General features: G+C 37.1%; 1 protein-coding gene across 7 annotated transcripts in view; it reads left to right on the top strand.

The window, feature by feature from the left end:
- Positions 1-13,423, top strand: part of CKAP5 (cytoskeleton associated protein 5) — a 105,112-nt gene that overhangs the window by 36,131 nt on the left and 55,558 nt on the right. For 4 of the 7 annotated variants that reach the window (XM_086341401.1, XM_086341396.1, XM_086341399.1 and 1 more), the window contains exons 2-8: positions 3,168-3,261; positions 3,760-3,953; positions 5,735-5,941; positions 8,888-9,059; positions 9,658-9,790; positions 10,040-10,140; positions 11,971-12,084. In XM_086341401.1, coding sequence (XP_086197527.1) covers positions 3,205-3,261; positions 3,760-3,953; positions 5,735-5,941; positions 8,888-9,059; positions 9,658-9,790; positions 10,040-10,140; positions 11,971-12,084 — 978 coding nt within the window. In that variant the 5' untranslated portion in view covers positions 3,168-3,204. The remainder of the gene's footprint in view (positions 1-3,167; positions 3,262-3,759; positions 3,954-5,734; positions 5,942-8,887; positions 9,060-9,657; positions 9,791-10,039; positions 10,141-11,970; positions 12,085-13,423) is intronic. The other 3 variants (XM_086341395.1, XM_086341394.1, XM_086341400.1) reach the window with 1 other exon arrangement.

The following is a 13,423-nucleotide window of genomic DNA, read 5'->3' as shown; positions in this document are numbered from 1 at the left end:
AAATTAAATTCTAAAATTAATTTTAAAATTAATTATGGAGAAAAATTAGTGAAGTCCTTTTTTTCTTAGTATATTAATCTGGGAAAAGATAAAGACAGAGCAAGAGTCTTCAGTGTCACATGAATACACAAAATACCGTATCTATTATTTCAGTGCCTGGGAAAGTTTTGGTACGAACCAAGCCTTTCCTTTGAATGGAAAGCAACAAAATCATAAAGCAGTAGTTTTTTAAGGTGAGGCTACGAAGTGGTAGAAGCCATTTCAGGAAACAGCACAGTGCCAACAGTATTTTACATGGTACGGTTAGGTTGGGTCACCTTTTTCTTCATGTTTCAAAAAGAAACCAACAAGAAAAAAAAGTATGCAGTGAATTGATAGAATACCAACAATTGAATGTTGTTCACATTCTCTTGGTTGGAAAACGCTTTAAAAGCTCTCATTGACTGGTTCTCTTTGAAAATCAGTCAGATAGGAAAGATTGCTTTTGCAGCTCAAACTTGTGCCAAGAAGATAACGTTAGAGGTTTTTAACCCACGGTTGCATGTTAGAATCACCTGGGAACTTAAAAAAAATGTTTTTATTGATGTGAAATTCGTGTAACATAAAGTCAGCCATTTTAAGTGAACAATTCGGTGGTATTTTACACATTCACAATGTAGTGCAACCACCGTCTCTGTCTAGTCCTGACACAGGAACGTTTCCATCACATCACAGTAAAACTACTTATCCAGTAAGCAGTTTCTCCCCATTCTTCCTCTCTCCGAAACCCCGGGCAACCACTAATCTGAATCTGTCTCTATGGATTGATACATTCTGGATATTTCCTATGCGTGGAATCGTGTGACATCAGACCTTTCATGTTTGGCTTCCTTCACTTAGCGTCGTGTGTGTGAGGTTCGTCCATGTTGTAACGTGTATCAGTAAGTACTTCCTTCTCACCGAAGGCTGAGTAATGGTCCGTTGTATGTCCGTATCAGTTTATTTATTCATCCACCACTGGACATTCGGGCTAACTTTTGGCATGTTCATGTACTTGTTGGAGTAGCTGCTTTCAGCACTTTCAGCTCTTTTAGGTGCTGTATAATATATCCAGTGAATATGTCACTGTTCATTCTCCTTCTGATGAATGTATAAGGTGTTTTCAACACTGGACTTTGATAGCCACCGTCGCTGTAAGTGTCTTCTGGTGCATCTGCAGTTGGTGTCAGTTTCTAGGGTGTGCACCTAGCAATGGAGTTGCCAGACAGTAGAGAATGTGCGTTTTCAAGTTAAATAACATAATACTGTTCTCCAAACTCCTGTATCTTCTCACTGTTGCTTTATTAGCCTTCTCGAAGATTCTCTGACTCCTACTCTAAAACTCAGTGCTGTTGTTTCACAGAGTCTTGGGGATTTTGAAGAGACGTCTTAATGGAAGTTTCATTTACTCTAATAAACTTTTACAATTCAATCTCTAATATTTTTTCCTGGGATATTTCCTGCATTTAAATGGGAGGCAACAAGTTGCAAAGGAAGAATCTTAGTGTGAGCTGCTGCCTGCCAGTTTTGTTGTTTTTGGCAAATTATTGAATCTTTGTGAGCCTAGTGTTTAAAGTGGGAAGAATATTTTTCTTTCGTGTAGTTGTTAGTATAAAATCCACAATTTTAAAAAGTACTTTTCACAGTGCCTGACTCATAGCAGACAGTATCAAGGCATATATTCAAGTTTAAATAAATATTGATTGAAGACGTATTTTATGTCAGACGTGGCCTGAGGACAGAGAGATAAACAAGATCTCTTTTGTGTTATTTATAATGAAAAATTTGAGACAATTTAAATGTCCACTGTTAGAATTGGTAATTATGGTACATTCATAAAATGCAGTGCATTTAGACTTTAACTCAAACAGTAAGGAATCTGCCTGTGAGGCAGGAGACCAAGGTTCGATACATGGGTTGGGAAGTTCCTCTGGAGAAGGGAATGGTGATCCACTCCAGTATTCTTGCCTGGAGAATTCCACGGACAGAGAAGCCTGGCGGGCTACAGTCCCTGGGGTCTCGAAGAGCTGGACATGACTGAAACACTAACACACACATAAAGTGCAATGCCACCTTTAAACATCATGTTCTCAAATATGAGGAGATGTTTGTGACCATGTAAGAAAAAAATTACAAGAAGATTAGCCCTTTTTCGTATAATTTATACACTGCATGTACATTGAAAGAAATCTAGAAAGATTCAAGTGGATACATGTCAGTGTTCATCATGGTTACTAATTGGTGTGAAATTGTGTTTTAATACTTTCCTTCTTTATCTATTTTCTGTACTTTGGAGATTTTCTACAGCTGTGTTATCTAAATGAATAGCATAAAATTGTTAAAGGAATGTTGACTATAAACCTCACTAACTAAAAAATGATTTAATGTTTATGAAGAATTAGTTTATTGGGGGATTTAATTTTTTGCTAGTTTATATTTTGTTGTTGTTCTGTCAGTCGTGTCTGACTCTTTGCTGTCCCACGGACTGTAACACTCCTGACTCCTCTGTCGTCCACTACCTCTTGGAGTTTTCTTAATTTCATGGCCGTTGAGTTGGTGATGCTCTCCAACTCTCATCCTCTGCCACACCCTTCTCCTTTCCCAGTGTCTCAGACTTCAATCTTTCCCAGCATCAGCGTCTTTTCATTGAGTCAGCTCTTCACATCAGTGGCTGAAGTATTGGAGCTTCAGCATCAGTCCTTCAATGAATATTCAGGGTTTATTTCCTTTAGTTTATATAGACATATTTATTTACCAGGATTAGGTAGAGAGCTAGGTAGCATTGAGGTTTTTTTCATGTTGCTTATTTGCCTTACGGAATTTTGAATTAAAAGTATGATTTATCTTTGAAACTTTTCTTGTCTTTTTTAAAAGGCCAAATAGTTTAGCTCTTCTGTTTTATTCTAGCTTTGTCACAGATCTAAGAAGTTCTCATTTGGGAAAATACATATAAGCATCTTTTTAAAAAAATAGTATCTGTCCTTTCTATTTATTTAGATTTTTATTAATTTTTTGTTTACTTTTTAAATGTTCTATTAATAGAATTAAATGGGCATTTGACAGAAGAATGAGATTCTTTTGTTGGTGTGTGCTTGATAAAAGAGAGCTTGGTTGCTAGAGTTAATGGATTCCGATGTTTATCTGACCAGGAATTACTCTTAATTCTAAGGAGAAACTGGAAGCACGATGGGAGATGACAGTGAGTGGATGAAACTGCCGGTTGATCAGAAATGTGAACACAAGGTAAGACTCTTCTGGAACTCAAATTTTACTGTCATTGGCTTGTTTTGTCAGCAGTTATACTGCATAGTGTAGTATAAAGCTGCTGAATGATTACACAATACAACCAGAAAAACAGCCTGCTTTGGAGATTGGACACTTTGAGTAGGAAACTGTCTCATGTTTGAATCGTTACCTCTTTAATGTCCTGTTACAAAGAAATAATGACTAATACTTGGATACAAAGTGTGATACATTTATAGTGGCCAGTTTATGAATTCTAGAAGGCTTTGGTAGAATAGCATTAATATTAAACACAAGAAAAAGTTTATTAGCTAATCTTTAAAAAGAAAGAAAATCAACTGTCTGGATTTCTTAAGCTTCGTTTTTGTTTCTAATCTGGGATCCTTTGTTCAAATTACCTGGTATAAGATAGTCACCACCACCCCCACCCCCAATAGTAGATGATAATATCAGTAAATTTTGTTTTGTTTCAGTTGTTTCAAAATACTTTTCTTTTAGCTGTGGAAAGCAAGGTTAAGTGGGTATGAAGAAGCCCTGAAGATCTTCCAGAAAATAAAAGATGAAAAGAGCCCAGAATGGTCCAAATTTTTAGGATTGATCAAAAAGTTTGTGACGGATTCCAATGCAGTGGTTCAGTTGAAAGGATTAGAAGCTGCACTTGTTTATGTTGAAAATGCCCATGTAGCAGGAAAGTAAGTACTTTCTTTCCAACTTTCTGGTAAAAACCCCTGTCTGGTGCTACATGGATTAATTATGTATTTTTATGGATCACTGTGCTTAGCACTTTTGGAGGATATTCATTTCTTAACTTTCATAGCTCCTTGACCCTTGTTTCTCATTCAGTCTTTATCTGCTCTCAGAAGTATAAATGGTACATGAGATCTTTAGAGAGGAGCAAATTAGAAATCAGACACTTGAGTTTTTTCCTTAGGGTTTGATGAGCAAGTGATTCTCTCCTGCTGAGATTTTTGTATGAGAATTACTCTAAGAGGAAAAATTTTTAGAAGAAACTGAGGTGGTTAGTAAACGCATCAGAATTTCACTGAAAACATTTGAGCATTACTAAAATCTTTTTCTTAACAATGGTTCCAGGCTGCGTCATCTTAGAGTCACATCTTTCTCCCTATGGTCATTAGACATTTTTCTCTCTTAGGAGAGGTAAGTTACAACCTCTGTAACTCCCAGTTTATTGGTTGATAGATGTATCTAGTCACTCCAGTCTCCCATACCTCATAAACATGACTTTTCTAACACTAGTCTTTATGTCATTGAAAGGAGTCCTCCATACTGAAAAAAAACGGGGACCCTTGACCTAATTGCACAAGAAATATGTATATCCATCCCTCAGTGTCTCCAGGGGAATTATTTCCAGGACAAAACTCCGTACCCCCCCATGCCTTAGGATATAGCAAAATTACAGATGTTCAAGTCCCTTACATGAAATGGCCTAATATTTGCATATGACATATAGCCCACATCCATCTTCCATCTCTAGGTTACTCTTAATACCTGACACAGTATAAATACTATGTAATCAGTTGTTAACTACAATGTAAATGATGTGTAAGTAGTTGCTGGCTGCATGGCTCTTGCTTTTTGGAACTTTCCAGAATTTTTTTATCCAAATATTTTTGACCTGAATTCAGTTGAATCCACAGGTGAAGAACCCATGGATAAAGAAGACACCAGTATAGATAAAGAAGACACCAATACGTACTTGACTCACCTCAAAATTTATACCTAGAAAGACAGTCATTAATTTGACAGTTTTGTTAACCAGCATCACCAACTTTCCCTTGCCATCAGTGAGACAGTTGCTTTTTTAATTTCATTTTTCTTCTGATACTAGATACTTTTTGATAAATGCTGTGTGTGATCCAAACCCACTCAGTTTCTCTAATTTCCAGCAGTACAGGTTTCATTTAATTTAGAAGAGACTCAAAGCAATAAAGATACTGTAAAGTCTTGCCAAGGAGTCAGGAGCAGCCTTTTGTTATTAAAGGTGCATATCCATTCCTTCTGTGAAGAAATTCTCTGTCCTAAAAAGTGTTTAAAATGACTTTTAAAATTTTTCCAAAAAAAGCAAGAACTCTGTTATCTTATTTTTATAAAATATATGTGTATCTGTTTATATGTGCATATAGAAAAGTCTAGAAGGATGGATACCATAAAGTTGAAAGTAGTTTTCTCTGGGTAGTGAGATTTCAAGGTATTTTTGCTTTCTTATTTAAATTTCTTCTCTGTATAAATAGAAACTGATCTGCTGTGACATGTCTTAAATGGAAATAGTTTGCATAAGTTTTTTTTTTAATGTTCTTGAATATAAATGTTTAGAGTCTCATTTACGTTATTTCTAAGTGTTTTTTTAAAAAAGTATTTGTTTCCCCCACTTTGCATGAGCCTTTCCAGCTCTTTCCACTCACGTGTGCTTTTATGAGCATGGTTGCTATTGTTTGTAATCTATATGTTACAGAACCACGGGAGAGGTTGTGTCAGGTGTTGTAAGTAAAGTATTCAACCAACCCAAAGCCAAAGCCAAGGAGCTAGGCATGGAGATTTGTCTAATGTACATAGAGATTGAGAAAGGAGAAGCTGTACAAGAGGAGCTGCTGAAAGGCCTGGACAATAAGAACCCCAAGATCGTTGTGGCCTGTATAGAGACACTGAGGAAAGCCTTAAGGTAAGACCTTTTCTTTTTGCTTCGATTCTGTTGACTATAATCTCTCAATTGAGTTTGGCTACCTGGTTTAAACAGAAATGAAAACTGTTGGGGTTGACTTGGCAGGCCATACTAACCAGAAAAGTGACCTGAAAAAACCAGAGCCATTCTTTAGGCTTGATACTTTGTAGTCAGTAATTTTAGCCTTGAAGTGTGTTGCATAGTTAATTTATCTAAATCTCTTTCTAAGGAAGATGAATGGGGTATATTTCTGACCTGTTTTAAGATTATGAATTGACTTTTTCCTGGAAAAGCACTCCTCAGGGTATTTAACAGCTCTTTTTCTCTTATCCTCAAGCATAAATGTATGTACTTTGAAATGCTGGCTAAAGACATAGTTGTTGGCTAAAGCAACCTTCATTTATGTGCTTTTAAAATAGAAGGAAATGCTGTGTGCTTTTAAACAGAGGCATAGCAACAGAAATAGGAAATAACTTTTATGTAATACGTTATTTTCAACCCTAGGATTTCATGTTGTTTGACAGTGAAGTTTTTCATGAATGGGATCTCTTTCAGGAACAAGCGGCTGTAATTTTCTATGGAAGTCTGAATTAGACAAACCACTAGTTTGTTCTTATCTCACAGTCCTTCTCGTCTGATATCCTGTCCCCAATACATCTACATGTGATACTTCAGGAAGCAGCTCTCGTGAAATCCTAAATGTGTGACCTATGGGTGTGAAGATCTTCCTAATTCAGTTCTCTTTTGATTTTGTATATGACCTATTTCTTGCAGAATATGCTGCCTTTGGTGTTTATCTTACATGAAAATATCAAAATTCTTAAATTTGTTAAGCTGTCTTCAGTTTATAAGTCTGTAAACTTTGTCTTTCACTTCGTTCATAACGTTCTTTCATAAAATTTGGCTTTTACTTAGATTCTTTTGTGATAAAATTTTCCTCATTCCTAACCTATTATAGTGTAATAGATATACTATCATTTTAGAAATTTAGTGACTTGATGCATTGTCAAGATTGAGTGAGTGAATTGGACACAACTCTTTGCGACCTCGTGGACTGTAGCCCACCAGGCTCCTCCGTCCATGGGATTTTCCAGGCAAGAATACTGGAGTGGGTTGCCATTTCCTTCTCCAAGAGATCTTCCCGACCTAAGGATTGAACCCAGGTCTCCCGCATTGTAGGCGGACACTTTACCGTCTGAGCCACCAGGGAAGTCAGTTTTATCCTTAGTAATTGGTTTCTTAATAAAAGATATATATATATATATATATATCATACTATATTCTACCTTAAAATTAAAAGTTTCTAATCTGGAATTCTGTAAACTCTGGCTATTTCATTTTTAAGCTGACTGGGAGAATAAAGGTAGGGAAAAAAAACAAGTTAGGTAATCTTTCTTATGTTTTCCTAATAGATGTTGTTTATTCCCATCCCTCTATGGTTGTGTATTTATTCTAAAGCATCTCAGAATCTATAGTAGAACTACTAGATAGCTCTCTGGGACTTTATGGAACCTTCGGGCCAAACTGTTCAGTCCTTGGTTCCAGAGCTTCCTCAAGCTGTCTATGTTAGCTTTCAGTCAGTTCAGTTCAGTTCAGTCTCTCAGTCGTGTCCGACTCTTTGCGACCGCATGAATCGCAGCGTGCCAGGCCTCCCTGTCCATCACCAACTCCCGGAGTTCACCCAGACCCACGTCCATCAAGTCAGTGATGCCATCCAGCCATCTCATCCTCTGTCGTCCCCTTCTCCTCCTGCTCCCAATCCCTCCCAGCATCAGAGTCTTCTCCAATGAGTCAACTCTTTGCATGAGGTGGCCAAAGTACTGGAGTTTCAGCTTTAGCATTATTCCTTCCAAAGAACACTCAGGGCTGATCTCCTTCAGAATGGACTGGTTGGATCTCCTTGCAGTCCAAGGGACTCTCAAGAGTCTTCTCCAGCACCACAGTTCAAAAGCATCAATTCTTCGGCGCTCAGCTTTCTTCACAGTCCAACTCTCACATCCATACATGAGCACTGGAAAAACCATAGCCTTGACTAGACAGACCTTTGTTGGCAAAGTAATATCTCTGCTTTTGAATATGCTATCTAGGTTGGTCATAACTTTTTTTCCAAGGAGTAAGCATCTTTTAATTTCATGGCTGCAATCACCATCTGCAGTAATTTTGGAGCCCCCCAAAATAAAGTCTGACACTGTTTCCATTGTATTTTGAATGAAAGACGCACTGCCAGGATTAGTGATCTGTCAAGCAGAGTGAATCCCCATAATTACATAGAAAGTTAATAAAAGATTATTAAAAATAAATTTCACTCATTTAACTATTTATAAATTGATTTGTTTGTATTTTAAGCTTTTATATGTACATACATATATATTTAAGATGTTACATGAGTGTTGGTCTATTTTAGATTTAAGTAATTCCTAGACTGATTACCTAGAAAGTTTTTAAATGGTAGTATTATTTTGGACTCTGGACATTCAATAACATTCTTGGAAGAATGGCATCTAAATACAGATGTTGTTATAAGTTCCTTTTTTCTTCTTCCCTGAAAAAAACTTGACCTATATATGTCCCTATTGTATATAGATATAAAACTGAGTTTGAGTGAATTCAAGTTAATATTTTACCCAAGCATAGTGCATGCTAATGCTAAGTCACTTCAGTCATGTCCGACTCTGTGCGACCCCATAGACGGCAGCCCAACAGGCTCCCCCGTCCCTGGGATTCTCCAGGCAAGAACACTGGAGTGGGTTGCCATTGCCTTCTCCAATGCATGAAAGTGAAAAGTGAAAGCGAAGTCTCTTAGTCGTGTCCAACTCCTAGCGACCCCATGGACTGCAGCCTACCAGGCTCCTCCGTGCATGGGATTTTCCAGGCAAGAGTACTGGAGTGGGGTGCCATTGCCTTCTCCAATGGTGACAGGTTTTTCCCCCCAATTTTTAATTCCAGTGAATTCGGTTCCAAAATCATCTTACTGAAGCCAATTATCAAAGTGTTGCCAAAACTCTTTGAATCTCGAGAGAAGGCTGTTCGAGATGAAGCCAAATTAATTGCTGTAGAGATTTATAGATGGATTCGAGATGCTCTGAGACCCCCATTACAAAACATAAACCCTGTCCAGGTAAGGCACTACGTTTTCTGGTTGCCTTTATATAAGGTTGATATGGAGATAGCTCCTTCCTGTCGTTGTTGTTATTTTATCCTTACAAATAATTATTTTTCATTCTTTACTTTGAAATCTGTTTTTTCCAAACATACCTGTTTCTGCTGTTACTTTTGTCCACTCAAGTTAAATACTGTGTATTCTGTGATACCAGTATGTTAGTGTCAAAACTATAACAGTTTAAAAGATCCTTTTATAATACTGTAGGACTTAATATCCATTTGAACAGAATGGATTCTACTTATTTTTTATATTTCGGTTGGTTTTAGAGATACTATTTGATGCAAATATATGTGAATTCATGAAATAATAAGAGTGTCTTAAAAAGTGGATTTTATTCTTTTCTAACTGTTTAGTCACACATCTTCATTGTAGTAGGTATACGTTGGTTTGACTTTTACTACAAAATGTACACAGTTTAAGTTTATCTTTTCTGATTTGCCGTATTAGAGCCACATAAATAAGAAATTGGGTTCAGGTCTGTTAGTAAATATAAATACGTTCTCTAATAGCAGAGATCTAGATATGTTTTTAAAATATTTTATGGTATTTGCAGTTGAAAGAACTAGAAGAAGAGTGGGTCAAGCTGCCAACAGGTGCTCCTAGACCAGCTAGGTTTCTGCGTTCCCAGCAAGAACTAGAAGCTAAATTGGAACAGCAACAGTCTGCTGGTGGAGATGCTGAGGGAGGTAAGCCACTTATCAACACTGGTTTCTGTAAAAAATTAGCAAGACTGGCCCTGTAACAGGAACCTGTGTTCACAAGGTAAATTTTATAGGACCGCCATTTGATAAAATACAAGTTGTTTATAGGATTAATAATTCTGGTCCCTCCTGTGGCAAGATTGCATCAGGAGTGTGAAAGGACAACTGACGACTGTTTGGTAAGTAAAACCATTTCATCCATTTTTAAGGTTTGTTTTGTTTTCCTCCTGGAAGGTGGTGACGATGGTGATGAGGTACCACAGATAGATGCTTATGAGCTTTTGGAAGCAGTAGAAATTCTTTCCAAGCTTCCCAAAGACTTTTATGACAAAATTGTAAGTAATGGTAAACTTCTTTGATTTATTTCATGTTTAATAGTTACTTGAATATTGTTGGAGAATGCCCTGCTGAGCCCTCTTCCTGGTGCACCCTCTTCCACCATATCTCCCCTGTTAGAATGAGTCAGTGGTTTCTTCTTGGTTCCCATACTAGTTTGAATAAGTGCCTACATTAGTCCATTTTTTCACATCTTGCCAGAAACCCAAACATTATTCTTGACTTTTAACTTTTCCTCATTTTCTGTCTGGTCTTACCTTTAAATATATCTCAAATTCATTCTCTTTTCTCCATCCCCAGGGTTTCTTTCTCTACCCAAGGGTAACTGCTTTTTTTTTTTTCCCCTTCCCCAAGGTTTCTTGAACTTGACACTGTTGACATTTTTTGGCCAGATATTTGTTTGGGGGATTGTCTGTACACTGTAGGATGTTTAGCAGCATCTCTGACCTTTATCAATCAGATATTAATAATACCATTCCTCCAAGTCATGACAATCAAAAATGTCTCCAGACTTTGCCAGGTATACCCCAAGAGTCAAAATTACCCCCAACTGAGAAAGTCTTGTCCCAACCATTACCATCAGCTCTTGCCATATATGCTGCAGTATCTTCCACAAGACTCCCTGTCTGCTCTTGCCTCCTTCCCATTATATTTCACAGTATAATTAGAGGTGTCATTTTCATTCTGATAATGGAAATCTTTCTATATTATTGCCTCATTAAAATCTTTCAACAGCTTCCATGGGTTTTAAGATGATGTTTGAAATCATACTGTAGTCATTGAGGCAATCTATGGTACCTTTGAGGCCTCCATGTACCTTCCAGCCACATGTCTAATTGCTGTCACTTCCCACGCTCCAGTCATACTGAATTTCTCCTGGTATCAAACGCACCAGACTTTTTTTCCACCCTAAACTCTGGGCTTTGTCATATGCTGTTCTTTCTGCCTATAATACTATTTCCCCCCGTTCCCATTTACCCCATAGTATCTCTTCATCATCCAGATCCCACCTTAAGCATCACTTTGGGGAAGAGGTCTTACCTGATAACCTAAACTGAGTTAAATCCTTTGCTATCCCAAAGCAGCTTGTACTTCTCCTTTCCCCGTGGTCATGACCTGATAGTTATTTATTGAAGATCTATCTCTACTATCAGCTCCTTGGGTATTCTGTTATCTTCTGATGAACAAATATATATTTGATAAATTGAAGTGAATTATAATTACCTCCAAGATGACGCATTTGTCATCTTTGTATCCCTAGTTCTTTCCAACAGTGAATATTCGAATTCAAATTCTAGTGAAGCATTTTCTACTTTATGACCACAAAGGAAACAAAAAAAAATAACACTATACCTACAGTTTGGAAAACTGATATCCAGAATTAGAACAGTATTGGTTGTTGGTTATATGTTTGTTCTTGTCTGGTGTTTCTAATGTTATCAGTATAGAAATTCCTCTCTCCTGTAGATGTGCTACTGTGAGATATGCTAGAAATACTTCTATTAGTGTTTTCTGTTTAACACTTGCTTAAAATTTACCTAGAAAATGAGAAGAACGATCTGTGGTGTTTCATCCTGCTTATTTATTGTAGAACATTAGGATTATGAAATGTTACAAAAATACTTTTTACATATGAACAAAATTTTATACACATGAATTTAACATTCTGCTTGGCTACATAGTTTTGTAATGTTGATTTCTAACTAGCTTTAGAAAGTTTCTAAAAAACAAAAAAACAGATATCTTTGAATTAGTAGCACGCAAGAAATAGACTTTTGTTTTGCTTTCTTGTTTTCTGTTCTCCACGTGACTCATATTGTGTCTTGTAGGAGGCAAAAAAATGGCAAGAAAGAAAAGAAGCCCTGGAAGCTGTGGAAGTACTAGTGAAAAACCCCAAACTGGAAGCAGGCGATTATGCAGATTTAGTAAAAGCTTTGAAGAAGGTAAATATGAGGAGTTTCAGCATTGGTATCCCAACAACAGACCAGGCCGTTATTTTTCTTCATCAGTCATCTTTTTTATCACAGTTAGCACCGCCATTTAGGGAACACTGTTGATTGTTTTTTAATTATATGCATACATATTTTTTTAAGGATTATTTAAAATGATTGGTCTTAGGTTAGTTTAGAGGGATTGGTTTTTAATCTTTGCTAATTATCACTTTGACTGTAAATATGCTATTTGATAGCATACACAAACGTTAAGAAATAGAGAATCTTGCTGATCTAGAACAAAATACTCTAGTTTTATAATTCTACAGAATGAGCTTTTTAAATTGGGTGTATTTAATGGAACAAATATTAGATATGAAGAGTATTTTTCATTAGGTAGGTAGGAAGTGATACCACATTATTAACATGTAAAGTGAAGCACAGGACCTGGGGATATGTGGTCAGTTATAAAGCAGGTAAGTACTAAATAAGAAAGAAATATTTTAGAAAATACTCTTTGGTATTACTTAGTTCCAAGCAAGTTGAATGCTGGGGTGGATATTTTTGTATGTAGTGGCTTTTCATAAAATCTGTAAGTCAGGTCAGACACTTGTGGATGTCGTTTTAATAGAGCTTAAGAGACTGAAGGTGTCTTCCTTTTTTTTTTTTAAGGCGCCTTCTTGAATATAGCAAGGATAAAATGTTTTATTTGCTTCTTCAGCTTGAAATTAATAGAGGATTAGCATGGTGGGGCAGAGAAGGCAATGGCACCCCACCCCAGTACTCTTGCCTGGAAAATCCCATGGGTGGAGGAGCCTGGTGGGCTGCAGTCCATGGGGTCGCTAAGAGTCGAACACGACTGAGCGACTTCACTTTCACTTTTCACTTTTATGCATTGAAGGCAATGGCACCCCACTCCAGTGTTCTTGCCTGGAGAATCCCAGGGACGGGGGAGCCTAGTGGGCTGCCATCTATGGGGTCGCACAGAGTCGGACACGACTGAAGCAACTTAGCAGAAGCAGCAGCAGCAGCATGGTGGGGGGTGAGGGAAGTTACTCTTTAATTAAATGAATATGTAAGTAGAGTAATTCTCATTATTCATAGTAGTTATATTCTATAATGTCACCACAAACACTGAATTAGCAAATGCTGAACCATTGCTCCAAGAGAATATACAGGGTTAAGGTCCTGCAGCCCTATCATCACATTTTCATCAACTGATCAATGCATAACCTTGTTTTATTCTGTTTGAGGATGTCTTATTCACTATATGTGATTGATTCCTTAACATTGAACTCACAGCAGTATAACTCATGCCTGAACAAAGTCTGCCTAACACATTTATTTTCTC

The sequence above is a fragment of the Bos grunniens genome, chromosome 15 (genome assembly GCF_055505025.1).
Source record: "Bos grunniens cultivar Pamir isolate PY7600 chromosome 15, Bosgru_T2T1.0, whole genome shotgun sequence".
In the NCBI taxonomy this organism is placed as follows: domain Eukaryota; kingdom Metazoa; phylum Chordata; class Mammalia; order Artiodactyla; family Bovidae; genus Bos; species Bos grunniens.
This window is presented reverse-complemented; position numbering and strand designations above follow the sequence as displayed.